Below are 16,288 nucleotides of genomic sequence, written 5' to 3'. Positions count from 1 at the left end.
TCCGAACTCTAAAGGAGCTCAGTTTAGTAGGGGAAACAGGTGTAAGTCAATAATTGCAGTGCAGGGTCCCAGGGATGGGAAGGGCCCAGAGAGGAAAGGACCAGCTCTACTCAGAGGAGGTTCAGAGGAAGTGAACATTGGGTTAGTATTTTGAAGGATGAGGGGGGAATTGAAGGAGAGAAAATAGCAGAAGACAGACCTAGCAAGCCTGTAGCTTATTGGTACTTTTTCCTCTACAAAGTTAGAGCTCGTGGGGACTTTAAGAAGGGGGCTGATCTGGTCATCTGTCAAACTGCAGATGATCCTATCAAGAATGTAGAGAAAGCGGAGGATCATGCTTGGTGGTGGGAGAATAGGCCAGAAGAGGGCTAGCTTGGAGACAAAGGCTGCAGCGAAGGCATGGGAGCTGGGTTAGAAGGAAGCTGGATGGCAGACAGTCAAGCCATCAGAATTGTGGACCAGCTCCATGTAAGGGAAGGGCCTGTCCTAGGATGAAACCCATGTTTCTGGCTTGATACCATCAACCCAAACAGGGCAAGTAGGTTTCTAGACAAAGAAAATATCTCAGTGTAGGGCATGTGAGGATGAACTGTCTGTGGAATACGCAGGTGGAACTGGCTGTAGGCTATGGCATCTGCTTGTCTGTGCCTCAGGAGAGGACTGACGAAGAATTTAAGATCCAGGAGTCAATAACATAGAAGGTAGCAGCTGAATATTCTATATTAAATGGGCCAATAATAGTAAAAAGTCACTTCCCTTTATAAAGATGGCCCTGCAAATTCAAATAAATATTTGGAAGGATTGTGTTTGTCTTCCTAGACAAGACCCACATGTGTCAGAGCACCAAAAAAACAAAACAAAACAAAACAACAACAACAAAAAAAACACCCAGAATTCTTTCATTATATAAATGCAATGAGAATGTGGTTGGGCTATTCACAGGGAAATCAAAGTTCATATGGATTTGGGTGTTTATACTGTTCTGAAATTGAGACTAGCTAGATGTCAGAAGTAGGACTTTTTTCAGAGTTGTACCTGTTTCTGGAGCTATAGACAGACCTCCTCCAAGTACTCTATGTGCTTTTAATTCCCAGAGCAATCCCACAAAGAGGTACTCTTATCCCATTTTCAGCTGAGGAAATGGAGGCTCATGACGATAGACGAGGTCTCACAGTTCATATGTGACCAAGCCCTCTACACAATTGATTCCAGAATTCCACGCTGTACCTTGTCATGATCAATGAGTCATGGGGGTTTAGTGTACTTCAGATGGGACAGGGTTAGTGGGAGGCACATGAGCCACACTGAATCTTTTAACCATGGAACTGAATTATTCAAGATGAAATGATTACAGTAGCTGGAATTAGTTTCAAATTGTGAAGGAGTGGGTGAGGGTTTAGATAATCAAGTTTGGTATTGAGCTGATAATTGTTGAAGCTGAGTGAGAGGTACTTAGGGCTTCATTATATCATTCTGTCATTTTTTTTTATATATTACAAAATGAAAATAGTTGTGGAAGTATTCCTGGGAGAGGAGGGGAGTCAATAACTTATATTTGAGACATCTTTTGCAGTTTTGGATTATCCATCTCAGAGTTTCTCTATATTCATATTCATAAGTACCACTGCCCAGGGGAATATACACTGTTTACATGAAATACTCCAACTTTGGGCTCTGGCATTGCCCAAACAACTTCTTTAACATGAGAGAAGTTGGATATTGTTTGGTGTCCCCTTCATATCATATTCTCCCTAACAGCTGGAGACACTTTTCTGTACTGAGTGTGAGTGCCTGAAATGCTGGGCATGTACCGCCTCCACTGAGGACAATTATGGGAAAAGACAACAATTGATTTTGAAGAATGCTGCCATTTTGGGTGTCAGCTGTGACTTTAACCGTTCTTTTTTTTTTTTTTATCAGCTCTGCTAAATATAGTTACTTATAGGTCAGCAATTTTTTCTATTTGTAAAAGTAGCCATTTCTCAGCCATCAGAATGTAAAGAGGTCCCTGGGTCCTCAGACAGACCTTACATATACACCCAGTGGGGAAATTGGATGAAATTTTGAGGAAGTAGATAGACTAATTAGGAAAAAGTCAATGGAATGCATAAAGTATATTATATAAAAATAGTACTAAGGGGACTTTGTTTCTTTTTATTTGAAATGTTTCATTTGAGAGCTCAAATTGCCATAGACCATTGCACGTTTAGCTTCAATAAAATTTGACGGGAGTTTGGTTTTTCTATTTATAGGTCAAGCAGTACCATTTGTAAATATTAAGAACCATGACTACTCCTTGGTTCACGATTGTTTATAAACCATGGGAAAGAGTGAAATCACTGACCAAGTGAGGCAAGACAACAGTCTTTCCTGATGATAAAGAGACCAGTAATCTCTACTTACGTGTATATTTGAGACCTGGTCTTCAAATGAAATATAACCAAAGAAATAGTGTGATTGCATCCAGGGCTACTGAGCCTAATATTTGGCTGCCTCTGTGTTATTCTGAGTGGTAATTTTCCATGTCATCTAAATTTATAATAATTTTTAAATATGATAGAGTTTCAGTGAACAAACATTCTGCTTGCTGCATTTCTTCTGAGTGAGTAATTCCCTGACAACTACCAGATCTTGGCAGAAGCAAACCTGGTCATAAGTCATGCTCTACTTTCCGTGTGCTGAAACCTATGATGCGTAACACAGTGTCTTTGAATTCAGATGCTGATTTTCCTAAAGGAAATTTGGGAGAGAAAAAGAAAAGGAAATGAAATACTCAAATTTAGGAGTAGTATTAACATATTATTATTATAAGACTTAAAAAATACATAAACACTGGTGATGGAGTCCTCTCTATGGAGTAAAAGCCTAGACCATTTTTTCCCTGTTCTCTGTGTGGCTTGATGGTGGCTTAAGTGGCTGGGTGATTTTCAAGGATCAGAGGGGTTAAAGTCTGTGGAATAAAAGTATGAGGCAGGATGCTGGGGCCAGGTTGGCTGCCATTCATACCCGACCTAATCTAAGTGAAAGGATTGCGAAGTTTGTCTTTTTTGGAACACATGAAGGCTCTTCCAAGTAACCAGCAATGTGATTTTACCGCAGTGTTCATTAATGGGGGTTTTGGATGGCCACCATGTCTGCGCTGAGCGAGTCCAGAACTGCAGTAACTGCCTCCAGCAAGCTCACGGAGGGTTATGTCATCCCTGCTCAGCCAGCCCAACACTTTTTCCATCTGCTGAAATATGGAACATGGTTGCTGATTTTTTTCTTTCTCCAAAGAGAGAGAGAAGTTGGATGATGGTTGCTTTTAATTTAAAGATCATATGTTAATTAGCATTTTTTAAATCTGCTAAGCTAAGCACTAAATGTCTTAAAGGAGAAGGATGAGGTACAGAGTAGCAAGATTTCATGCCACCATGCTAGAAGTTTGATGGATGTCTCCATAGTAAAATGATGCTCCAACCAGGCTTTCTTTTAATCAGGGGTGATCCAAAAGGTATCATGTGCCATTAAGTTACATCATGTCCTAACTAGGTTTAGTAATAGGATAATTGCCAGGTTGTGTCCTCTCCCATACAGGAAGAGCGGATGTGTGCACAGTTATTTAATATGTTCTTCTAGGGTGTCCTCATTTCCTATTCTCTTTATAAATTTTTACTAAAACATTTTCTGATGAGATTGGGAGTTTGGACAATGATCAGATTGCCGCCTTACGTTATGCACGTCTGGAGGGACAGTAGAAGCTGATGCATTCTTAAATAAAAGACATTCCTGCTAAAACAATTTCTTAGTTACATTCAGAGCATGCAAAAAAAATAAATAAAGGAGAATCCCCCTTAAAGGTTTATTTATCTTACTGTTATTTATTACTATTTATTTTATGTTTTTTCTTTGCCATTCATGAAATTTTTAAAAATAAAATATCATATTTTTCATTATTTTTTTAAAGGTCTCTGGGGAACGAGACTCATGGAAGAAAGCAACACCAGCCGAGAGAAGTATCTTAAAAGTGTTTTACGGGAAATGGCCACATACCTCCTTTTTCTCATAGTCTTGTGCATATGTAAGTAGGACATTTCTTCCTACTCAAGGAGAGGTTTTAAAAATATTTGACCTGTCAAAACCATAATTGAAAGGAATTGTATGTGCATCAGAGGGGTTCATTCAGAAGCTTTCCATTTTCAGTTTTCGTTTAGAATCTGGTAAAGCTCTCTTCTCCCCTCTGGTAAACATTGATTAAAATTCAGCATTATCTGATTGATCAGTTCATTGTCAGTCATGACCATTTTCACTATGAGATGTATGTGGTAACCTGCCAGATAGCAAGAAACCAAGTAAAAGGACTTTTGTATTAGATTTCCTGATAAATACACTCTCATCACTTTTACATCAATTAACGGAAAGTCTATGTAAGAATTATTTTCAGCAAAATGACTTTCCATGTTTAACAAATTCAGGAAATACAAATAATGTCAGCTAACATAACTTTTATGAAGATATATATATATATATATTTTTTTTTTTTAGTCCCAATCTTTTGGATCTGGATGTGTTTGTTTTATAGGTTCCTTTGTTCAATTCATAATGCCTTCCAAATCTTCAGTGATCACCGGCCTTCACTCTACAGGAAACTTACTGCAGACCCATCTCTTTCTTCTTCCCCTCTTCTTTTAGGATGTCTGAGCATCCTCTGGGAGAGGAGGGGAGTCAAGCCTTAGACAAGACAAGTCTTAGAAGCCATTTGCTTCAAAGTCCAGAAAGTCACAGACAATGGATTTATCTTCTGAATCAAAGGGTGTTGGATGATGGGAGTTCTGTCGTGTTCTCTCCAAAGCCCTTTATGAGAACAGACAAGGAAGGAGCTTTATGACAACCAGGACCTCTTACCATACTCCTGGAAAGGACTTCATTCCTATAGTGTATACTTAGAAATGCTTAAAAATTACCACCAATCTTGAAAAGAATCCCCTTCTTTGTATATGGAGAGAATCAAAATTTAATCAATGATTTAATAAGGCCATTTTTATTACATTAAAATTGACCACCTTGAATTTAATTGACTAAGTGCAAAGAGCTTCCTTAAAAACATTTTTAGGGCAGCCTAGGTAGCTCAGCGGTTTAGCGCTGCCTTCAGCCCAGCGCAGTGATCCTGGAGACCCGGAATCGAGTCCCATGTCGGGCTCCCTGCATGGAGCCTGCTTCTCCCTCTGCCTGTGTCTCTGCCTCTTTCTCTCTCTGTGTGACTATCATAAATTTAAAAAAAAAAAATTTTTTTTTTAAATGTATTAGGGATCCCTGGGTGGCTCAGCGGTTTAGCGCCTGCCTCTGGCCCAGGGTGTGATCTTGGAGTCCCGGGATCGGGTCCCACATCGGGCTCCCTGCATGGAGCCTGCTTCTCCCTCTGCCTGTGTCTCTGCCTCTCTCTCTCTGTGTCTCTCATGAATAAATAAATAAAATCTCTTTAAAAAAAAAAAAGTATTAGATTTATAAAAACAATTAAAAAACACTCATGTAAGTTAAACATAAAGGATTGAGGAATCATTTAAGTATCAATATTTATAATTTTAAGAAATTGAATGTCAATTTATATACTATCCCCACAGAAAGTTTTTTATTAATACTAGTCAGCTCTTAATGAGCTTTAACAGGGAATGATTTCTTTTTGCATTTTCTGAGACTTTGCCAATCCAAGTGGGAACTTGAGAATAAAAGAAGGTTTTTAAGTTAGAATGTATGTATGTGTGAATAACATCCATTTTCTCGATTTTTTTTTGTTATTTGTTGAGGAAGGAATGTCATTACTTTTTATAACATTCTAAGATAGAAATCCTGAAAAAAGTAGTAAAGATCTATTCATTATATTAAAAGTTGTATAGCCAGAGATGTGATCTTTTTAATTGTTATGTTCTAAGCTGTTAGAGCTTTGAATACTGAAGTAGAATTTGTTCCCTGCATAGCTGCTTAAATATTAAACTACAGTGGCCTTAAATATTAACAGATTGATTAGAATCATTATTAAGTTTTTTTCAAGCATGACATAGACACATACATACATAAATATTTCTTATACAAAATATAAGTACCCCTATAGGGAAGTCTAGGTTTTCAGTGCCCCCCCCCCCAAATTACTTGAGCATCAGAATCACCAAGAAGAATTTTTAAAAATTACAGTTTGCCCAGATCTGCTAAATCAGAGCTTTCCAGATTTGGCCCGGGAAAGTGAGTTTTCAGATGTACTGACAAATTTGAGAACTAGGCCAGATAAATAAACTGAATAGCTGGAATTATCTAGGAAACATGCCTTGAGTCATATAATTAGTATTTTCTCATTTACTTTAGAATTTTTAAAGCTTTTTGTTCTTTTTCACACTAATCACTTTTATTTTCTTGTATCTGGAGCTACATATCTTACGTAGGTAAAGTTTTATTTTCAGAGTATTGTAGAATCTCTGGTTAAGAAGGGATCTTAGCAACCATATGATCAAATCTCCACTGAATGCTAAAACTCCCCCTGCAGCTTCCTTACCAAATGGTCAGTCCTCCTGTGTCTGATTGAGCAAGCGTTCCAAGTTAAGGGACTTCTTTGAAATAGTTCATTTCATTTTGCTCTAGCTATGTTAGAAAGTTCTTCCTTACATGAAGCCATGTCTATCCTAACTTCCTTTCTTAGTTCCTGCCTCCAGGCCCATCTATCCCAAGCACCTTTTCCATGTTCGTCTCCAATTTAGCCCATCAGAAGTTTGGTGACAGACATTTAGCCTCCCTTAAGTCTTCTCTAGGTTAAACCTTTCTGGTTCCTTTAACTGTTGGTCATGTAATTTGAGTACTCACATGACAGAAACTTCCTCCAGCACATGTTCTGTTTATCATGTCCCTTTGAAAGCAAAGTAGGAGCCTCATGAGCAAAGAGTAGAAGAGTGAGGCCATGGGTGTCCTCAGTCAGATACAAGTCTGTGGTTCATGCATCCTCCCATCACCTGATTTTTCACATAAATCATTCCTCAGTCTCTTCACAAAAAAACATAAATCACTGTGTCCCCCATCTAGCATTTGAACACTTTTTCCTGGAACACAGTTGAGGACTTCCCTTTCAGCTATGTTAAATTTCATCTCATTTATTCTGTCCATTGAAATTATTTTGGTTCTAGATTCATTCATGTATCAGCTATTCCTCTTGACTTCACTGAATCAACAGAATTGATATAACCCATGTCTTTATCCTGATTAATTAGCAAATCAAGAAAGATTGGTCTAAGAACATCATCTATTAGTCAAAGCTCTCTGAGTGGAGTTCACTGAATTATATTATCATCTAGCTCAGAATGTTCAAGAAATAGGATAATAAAGACTTTTTCAAATGCCTATCTGAATAACTCCACCATCCTCTACCATCAGCTGTGGACCAAATTAAAAATGAACTGAGGATAGGCAGACATGATTTGCTCCTACCAAAGCCTTACTGGCTCCTAGTGATTAAGCTCTTTCCCTTTGCTCAAAAACCATCTTTTTAATTACTGGTTTTTAAATCTTGCCAGCAGTATCAATATCAAATGACCAGTAATATCAAACATTACTGTGTGGGTAAATGAGATAATGTACTTAACCATATGCCTTGCATATCGGAAGCTCTCAATATGAAGTAGATGGGGTTCTGGAAGGCAGTTGACATACTAGGGAACATACAGATTTTTTTACATCAACAGATATCTGGGTTCAAATCCCAGCTCCACTACTTACATACTAGGTGAGCTTGAGCAAGTTATTTAATCTTTCTGAACCCTTGTTTTCTCATCTGTAAAATACTTATTTTGAAAGATTTTGTGAGGCACCTGGGTGGCTCAGTCAGTCAAACATCTGCCTTTGGCTCAGGTCATGATCTCAGGGTCCTGGGATTAAGCCCTCTGCATGGCAGCAGGCTCCCTGCTAAGCAGGGAGTCTACTTCTCCTTCTCCCTCTGTGGCCCCCTCCCCACAGTTTCTCTCTCTTTCTCAAATAAATAAATAAATAAATAAATAAAATATTTAAAAAAGAAAAGAAAGATTTTGTGAGGATTGGGAATAACACACCAAAAGATCCTAGGATACTATCTGTCATAGAAAAAATAATAAGAACGAAATTCTTCCCAGAGATAGTTGACAATGGCTGAATTGTTTCATCAGCAGTTTCTAAGAACTATAGGTTCTAATTGGGGATTCATATGGAGCAGCTGAGTGCTCATCAAGAGCTATTTTCCATCTTACCAGTGTTAGTTCTAAGCCCCTATGTCTTTAAAAGCAGTCTACTTAACCCAGAGGAGAGAACTAGATAATCCCACTTTCTCTGTAATTTAGAATTTATTCTTACTTGAAATCTAAGGTTGCTATGAATTCATCATCAAAATACTTACTTGAATATGGGTTACTGTTATAAGTAGTAACTATTTCTTTGTGTGACTTAGATGCTAAACTTAAAGGAGATAAATAGTAGTATTAAGGATCTTTGGAAAAGACCAAATAAGTCCAGTGAATCTATGATAAAAATACATTTGCTTCTTCTTTTTCTTCTGCTCTCTCTTAAAATTTCTCAAATTTCCTGTTTAAACATAATAATGGAAATCATAAAAGTTAGTTGAGTTAGCACCATAGAAATGTATTTCTATGTTAAAGAAATAGACAAAATTAAAAGGCAGAAAACAATTCTAAAGAATATTTCTAAGAAATATTACAAAGGATTAATAGTTTAATACATGTGTAACCCACAAAGCACTGAGAAAAATACCAAGGCCTCAGTAAATAGTACAGAGTAGAAAATATAACATATTTCACAAATAGAAAATGTAATCAATTAATGTGAGAAAGTCTTTAACTAGTATACAAAGAAGTAATGAAACTGAAGAAATGAACAACAGCATGATATACCCTAGGACAGGAAGAGCTCTTACAAGAGGAAATCTATGTGTCTCCATTTCTTTATCTCTGGAAGCAGGAGGCTTTGCTTTGTATTCTAAAAAAAAGAAGTAAATAGAATCAAATCAACAGGTTGAATACCTTAAACTTACACAGCATTACGTATCAGTTATTCCTCACTAAAAAAGAAATGAAGATTTTATTTTACTTCTAAAAATCTTGCGGAGATGATTGTCTAACCTAAAGATTGTTTTCCTAATTACAAGAGAATTCACGCAGTTTAATTGTTGATAAGTAGGTCAGGGAAGTGAAAGTCTGTGGGTTAATCATCAAATTGGTGGGAAGCTAATTCAGTTTCCGTTGACAAACATTCCAACAGCTTCCCACAGCAAACACGGTCGGTCTTAAGACCACAGGTTGCAAGTCCATGGAAAGTAACTGTTACAGACTGCCTATGGTCAGAAAGCTCCCTGTCCTTTTCAATTAACTGAACAAAACTACAATGATAAGAAATGTGTGTTCTTGCATAAATATTAATTTAAACGTGGTCTGTTCTCCCATGTGCAGAGCTTTCTCTTCTTTATGTCTTTATGATAACACATGTAAATATTATATATCTTTCTCTCCTGTTTTAAAAAAGATAAGGGCAGCCCGGTTGGCTCAGTGATTTAGCGCTGCCTTCAGCCCAGGGCATGACCCTGGAGACCCAGGATCGAGTCCCATGTCAGGCTCCTGCATGGAGCCTGCTTCTCCCTCTGCCTGTGTCTCTGCCTCTCTCTGTCTCTGTGTCTCTCATGAATAAATAAATAAAATCTTATTTAAAAAAATTAAAATAAAAATAAAGGACAAGGTAATAGCTAGCTCAGTATGGGCATTCACAATACCATTTATGTCACCAGACTTTAGCCCTTAGGTTTCCATCAAAATGTCACTTCAAATTTTAACCAAAATTTCCTTCAAATTTTAACCAAATCTAGATTAAAATATTTGGAAGTTTTAATCAGTTTAATTCATCTCTTGTGTATTCTCACTTCTACCTCTTGAAAAGCCTCAGCAGAGTTGCTTAGGGACCTCTTAATTGCCAAATTTTATGGGCTCCTTTCAGGCTTTTTCTGGCATTTGGTCCTATGGCAATGGCATTTGGCTTTCTAGAAGCTTCTCTTTGGCTTCCAGGAATCTTTCTCTTCCTGTGTTTCTCCTTGCTTTATTCACTTCCTTAGTTTTTTTTCTTAATGAAACATTTAGCCAGTCTATTCTCTGTGATTGTGTCTTTGGCTTTCTCTTCAGGTGATCCTTTCCAGAGCTTCAACTGGTACTTTGACTCCAGATTCCCCCTAGACCTGGCTCATGAACTACAAACCTTGTGCCAAATTCTACCAGGCCTCTCCACTGATATATCTCCCAGACATCTCATCTCTAACATTCCTAACCCTGGACTCATCATTCTCCCCATCCAAACTTACTTCACTCATGTTCTCTCTCTGGCTAATGTTAACATCACCCACACGATGCCTCTCTCCAAAGCTGGGCATCATTCTAGATGCTTTCCCTCATTCTTCTCATGGGATCATTCCACTTAATTCTTGCTCTTTAGTGCCTCTCAAATCTGCCTTCCTTCATACATCACTATTATCCCTATTTAACCTTTATCATCTCTATCCTGGATTATTCATGTATTCATTCATTTAACTGTTCAGTAATTTAATTAAAAACAGATTGAGGCCCTGCCCTTAAATGTGGAAGTAATATGAAAGAAGACATTTGAGGAAGAGATTCCCCTACAGAGAAGGCCTCTCTGAGGCCTAAATCAAGAGTGAGAGCCAGTCAGATGAAGAAAGAACTGCACGAGTGAAGTTTCTGAGGCAGGAAAGAGCTCAGAACGTTCCAGAAGCTGAGTGAAGACAGTTGTTAGAGTAACATCAGATGAGGATGGAAAGAAAGGCGGTTAGAGGTTAGACCCTATAGGTTTGTTAGGCTTTGGTTAGCAGTTTATAGAGGGAAGCTACGGTTTTAAGGAAGGGAGTGACAAGATTTGTTTAAATTTTAAGAAGCTGACTCAATGCCATTAGACTGAAGATTGGTTGGGATCTAATACCTGGACTTTTTTTTTTTTTTTTTTTTTTTTAAGATTTTGTTTATTTGACAGAGCACAAGCAGGGGGAGAGGCAGGCAGAGGGAAAGGAAGGAGCAGCTCCTCACTGAGCAGGGAGCCCCACGTGGGGCTTGATCCCAGGACCCTGAGATCATGAGCTAGGCTGAAGGCAGATGCTTAACTGACTGAGCCACCCAGATGCCCGAATACCTGGACTTTTAGTAGCACTCCCAGGCACTACTTCCAGACTGCTGTCTCTGAAACCAGATTAACCCAGGTCACTCTTCCATTTAACATGCTATAATCACCTCACTTTCAAGATAAAGTTTAAAATCCTGACATAATCAAGTGCACTTCATTATACCATCTTTGCCTCTTCCCATCTGCCACTCCCTGTGAACACCTGTTACTTCAACCATATCAAACCACTGTGAGTCTCAGAAAGCCCTTGGCGTAGGCTTTCTCCTCTTGGTCTATTCAGTTCTTCCTCAGCCCTCAAGATCAGCGCAAGAGGCAGATCCATCGAGAAGCCTTTATCCACTACCCCTCTCCCTGAGCTGTGCTGGTGTCCCAGGCCTACCTCTATCACTGCACTCCTCACCCTAGATTGTTAGACTAGTTCGTTCAAGTCTCTTCAAATATCTGTTCTTATTTCATCTCTACCATGTTGCTATGAGGATGTGGTACAGCACAGAGCTAGCAAAGAATTTTGGTTTTCTGGTCAGGATGATGGCTTTGCTTTGTGGCAGATGGCCTTGGAATACTGGATTCTACTGTCTTTACATCTGATGTATTTATATTTGTGTGGCAGTTTTGATTTCCTCTTTGGTCCAAGAGTTATTAAGAGAAAACAGGTTTGTTTGTTTTTTTTCATTTTTAGATGGTGTGGCTTTATCTCTGTTTGCTTAATCCTTTTAAAATTAATTTTCTGAAAAAAATTAAATTAATTTTCTGCATTTGTGATTTTTAAAACATTGCTGTTTTGGTTTTCATGGGGGATTTTTTGTTATTTTCCATGTTTCTGTTTGTCTTGTTATATTGGAAAATTCTTTGCTTTTTATTATAAGGATTTGAAGTTTTTATAGTACAGTCTTCTTTATTTGTTTTTAGTCTTTGAGCCTTCATTTTCTTCAGCAATATTAAGGGTAAAATAGTGTCCATTGCCTATTTTGAAATCAAGCATGTGTTTAGGACAGCTTTATTTATATTACATGCTGATTAGTTGGTGATGTGTGATATTTTTTATTCTGGCTTATTTTATGAAAAAGGGAACTTGGAAATGAAGACAGTGATTATATGGTAGAAGATATGTATACACATAGGACATATCTGTCCTTTACGTTATATTTTTTAACATTCTCTTCCTTTCTGTTCCTCATTTAAGGTTATCTTTTTATACTGTAGTTTTTTTCTTCATGAGTCAGATCATTTAAAGAGTGAATGAATGCCACCTTCCAAGTGTGCTTTCTCCATCAAGAACTGAAGAGAAAATGATGTAACAGTCTTGTATTTCTATTGCATTTGACATTGTGCAAAATGTCTTCACATACATTTCTCCCATTGAACTATGCAAAAGCCCTAGATGTTATTATACCCACTTTCTTGTCAATGAAACTCGAGCTCAGAGAAATTATTTGTCTGAGATCCCAAGACACTGAGACCCACTATCATGAACACAGAGGCAGACATTCAAGATGAAGCAAAGCGGATAACCCAAACCCAAATCATTCTGCTTCCAAATCCCAGGGGTCTTTTAGTTACCCCCTACATGGACTCATGGTTTAGGTGATTGCTGGAGTGTACGGAGCTGTCACTCAAAGCTATCCCATGGAGTAGCCTAGGACCTGGCACAAGGACGGGCTGAGTTACTATTTGCTGATTGAATGTGCTGGAGTAATCATCCCTTTAAAGCTAGGTGACATTATTTCTCTAGATGTCCAACAGATGGTGCTCAATAGCCAAGGGAAGGCATCACTTTCCTTTTACTGAAGCCATGAAATTTCATACAGGTCCTGATAATTTCAAAAGCACTTGATATTAAAAATATAGGAAAACAAAAGAGTTATAATTCTTAATCTGTGGCTAAAATATTTATGCACATATATAACTAGCATATTTATAAATCTTAGATCACTTGTCATAATTCTTTTTAAAACAAACCCACAGGTAAAAACATTTGAGAATCCTTTATATTAATTAATCCAAAGCAAATTCTAATTTCAAGTTAATTGTTAATTTCAACTTAATAATCGCTTATTCAGTTTTGGGGATCCTTCACTACTCCTTTTGAGCATCATATCAGTTTTGTTCCCTCAACTGTCTCTGGATCCACTGAAAGCTTTCGTGGAGTTCATTGTACCTTGTCCACCCCTCAATGGGTGCTAGGTGAGCATTGCTATTCTCAGGGAAACTTAGTAGTTTCTCTTCTTGAGGACAGAGGTCATACCTTGCTTATCTTCATAAGCACTTTGTCTCATAAATGTGAATGGATTACAAGTCTAAACCCTTATCTCTGGCCCAGTATAGTTTTGAGAAGTGGCAGGTCCTATAACACTTGAGAGGAATGTTCTAGTTTGCAGGTCATGCGAGGACAGGTGAGGGAAATAAGGAGACCAGAAAATGTTCCTTCCCTTCCAGATAAAGCACATAAGCCTTGTGACTGTATATTTATTAATCCATTGACTGCTTGAGGTGGACTCTAAAACACACTTGTGTTTGAATCACTATTATCTACTTCTCTTTTTAAATCATCTTGATTTTCTATGCTGCTCAATGGGGAAGGAAACTATGTGAAGACGAGGTTCTACTAAATAGCACTTAATCCCCAAATCATTTAATACAAGGTTTTAAAATGCGTTTTATGAAGCCTGAAGATTATTACAGTCAGCTAAGTGTTTATCACCTGCTAAATGTTGAGAACTATGGTTAAAAGAAGTGTAAAACTTCTGTGGTCAAAAAAAGTATAAAGAGAAGCGTTTCCCCTTGAAGCTTTTCATCAGTTAGTTTTAGGAATTATAGCATATTGCACATGCGGTCATCAGAGTCCAGTGTTAAGACAACCCTCATTAAAATGCTGAAAATTTTAATAGATGTGTTATAGCAAGCTGATGAAGGAGGAAGAACTATCATTATTGGACATTTAAGTTTTAGCCACTGTACTGGGTAATTTTTAGTTACTATTTTTATGTAAGCACCAGAAACTCTCATGGGATAGCTAATTATCCCTGTCCTACTGAAAAGGAAACTGAAGCTCAGAAGGTTAAGCAGCTCAGGGGCCTGGGTGCTCAGTCAGTTAAGCATCCAACTCCTGATTTCAGATCAGGTCTTGATCCTCAGGGTCACAAGTTCAAGACCCTACTTGAAAAGAAAAGAAAAAAGAAAGGAAAAGAAAAGAAGGTTTAAACAGCTTGCACAGGTCACACAGTAAGGAGTAAGCATGGCCAAGATGCAACATCTGATCTCCTTGTGACCTACTAAGCCTATAAATTATCTTCCCTAACTGCTGCTAGGACCATTTAGAATGGCTGATGTAATTGGCAGATCTTCATGGAAGGGGTGTGGCTTGATGTCAAGTAAAGGTGCTTGATCTTAACTTGATGCTCTGTAGTAAGCCAGCTTTGTTTCACATAAACGAATATTATTTCTTTTATAGGCCCGAGGGCTAGGGAGAGATCCTAGAAGAATGATAAAGGCAAAGAAGGCAAGGGACACAGCAGAATGTTTGTGACTACCTGCCCACCCACTGACAGTGTGGGAGTGAGTATGTGTGCAAATGCCACTTCAGGGTTCATGTGGCTTCTTCTATGTTCCAGTGACCTATGGGATGATGAGCTCCAGTGTGTACTACTATACCCGGATAATGTCACAACTCTTCTTAGACACCCCAGTGTCCAAAACAGAGAAAACAAACTTTAAAACTCTTTCTTCAATGGAAGACTTCTGGAAGGTATTTGCAAATGACTTTCAAAGTACCTCTATATCACTGAAAATTGTTCATTTGGTTTCATAAATTCACGTCAGCAGTATCTATAGGACCAACTATGTGCTTCACACTGTGAGAGATGTAGGTTATGATGGGCTGTTAGAAATTATGGTTCTATTGAGAACCTTGTGTGTCCCTTGCCCCATGCTGAGTGTTACATACCTCACTTTTTTTAATCCCATAGTAACCATACAAGGTAAGTGCTAATATTATGCCCTGGTGGTAGATGAGGAGATAAAGATTCAGCATGCTTACAGATGGTTAGGGAGTAAGAAAAATTGACTTGTTTCTAACCTGACTGGCCTTTTCTCAGCCTAGCCTATAATTCAGTCATCCATGATTCAGATAATATCTGTTGAGTATCTCCTAGGATATATAGCCCATAAGGGCAAAATTTGGTTGTTTTGTCTTGCTTTGTTTTTTGTCTTTTGTCTCTTTGTTGATGATGGCATGTACCCTAGAACAGCACCTGATCAAGGCAGGCACATTCTTTCAGAGATCTCTAATGTGAAATTCAACCCAACCCCTTCCCAAATCATCACACAATCCAACACAGTAACTGAGGATAAACTATGAGTGACACCAAAGGAGAAATGTTAAACTGATCTGGGAGGTACGGTGCTCAGAACCTAAGAAAAATAGAAGAGCAATTAGAGAGGAAAGAATTGTTTCTTCCTGCAGAGATGCTTTCTAAAACTCTTCCTAAGCCCTGGGATCAGAGCTGGTGGTTGTAAAGATAGAGGAAACTGGACCATATGAACCCATTAATACTGATGCCTCAAAATACTTGGCATCCAAAATCACATTAGTAAAATGTGAATCTCTCCCCTCTGTTCAAGCAAATCAATCCGTCTCTACTGATTGTCTGTTAAGGATAAGACACTGAGAAACAGCTACTTCTTCCCCATAGGCAAACTAATGAGAGACTTCTCACATGGACACAATTCCATGGTAATGAATGCCTGGCTCTAAAAGCAGGGGCCGGGGCAGTTAAGAGAGTTCACCATATGACAAAATAATCCAGACACTTAAAAGATCCACCAGATGGCAGACTGGTATTCAAAACTGTAGCTTTTCCTCTCCAAACAAGTTTGGAACCATGATTATGTTATGTGACATGTTGTTTTACTAAGAGAAAGTAAAATTGATCATGGTTGTGCATTTATGTAAACCACACCCCCTACCTTTAGTCCTAGAGCAAAAATCAGAGTTGCCATTTTTTAAACACCCACTGGGTACCAGGGCAGCAGCCATGCAGAGAATGGATAAAATAATGCAGGGACCTTGGCTCAAAGTTGGAGCCTCATAGCCAGCAAGCAATGGAGCAAGATC

General features: G+C 38.2%; 1 protein-coding gene and 1 long non-coding RNA gene across 5 annotated transcripts in view; one reads left to right on the top strand and one right to left on the bottom strand.

The window, feature by feature from the left end:
- The window catches only part of PKD2 (polycystin 2, transient receptor potential cation channel), a 54,282-nt gene that overhangs the window by 3,730 nt on the left and 34,264 nt on the right, over positions 1-16,288 (top strand). Inside the window, exons 2-3 of the mRNA XM_038582181.1 lie at positions 3,947-4,060; positions 14,787-14,920. Of these exons, the coding sequence (XP_038438109.1) occupies positions 3,947-4,060; positions 14,787-14,920 (248 nt within the window). The remainder of the gene's footprint in view (positions 1-3,946; positions 4,061-14,786; positions 14,921-16,288) is intronic.
- Positions 1-16,288, bottom strand: part of LOC111093685 — a 51,617-nt gene that overhangs the window by 27,866 nt on the left and 7,463 nt on the right. Inside the window, exons 2-5 of one of the 4 annotated variants that reach the window (XR_005382877.1) lie at positions 8,918-8,979; positions 8,384-8,568; positions 6,829-6,871; positions 2,647-2,730 (exon numbers count right to left, since the gene is read on the bottom strand). This is a non-coding gene — a long non-coding RNA (uncharacterized LOC111093685). Of the gene's footprint in view, positions 1-1,573; positions 2,731-6,828; positions 6,872-8,383; positions 8,569-8,917; positions 8,980-16,288 lie in introns of those variants that run through there. The other 3 variants (XR_005382876.1, XR_005382874.1, XR_005382875.1) reach the window with 3 other exon arrangements.

The sequence above is a fragment of the Canis lupus genome, chromosome 32, assembly GCF_011100685.1.
Source record: "Canis lupus familiaris isolate Mischka breed German Shepherd chromosome 32, alternate assembly UU_Cfam_GSD_1.0, whole genome shotgun sequence".
Lineage (NCBI taxonomy): Eukaryota > Metazoa > Chordata > Mammalia > Carnivora > Canidae > Canis > Canis lupus.
The sequence above is the reverse complement of the archived record's forward strand: the minus strand, read 5'-3'. Positions and strand labels throughout refer to the sequence as shown.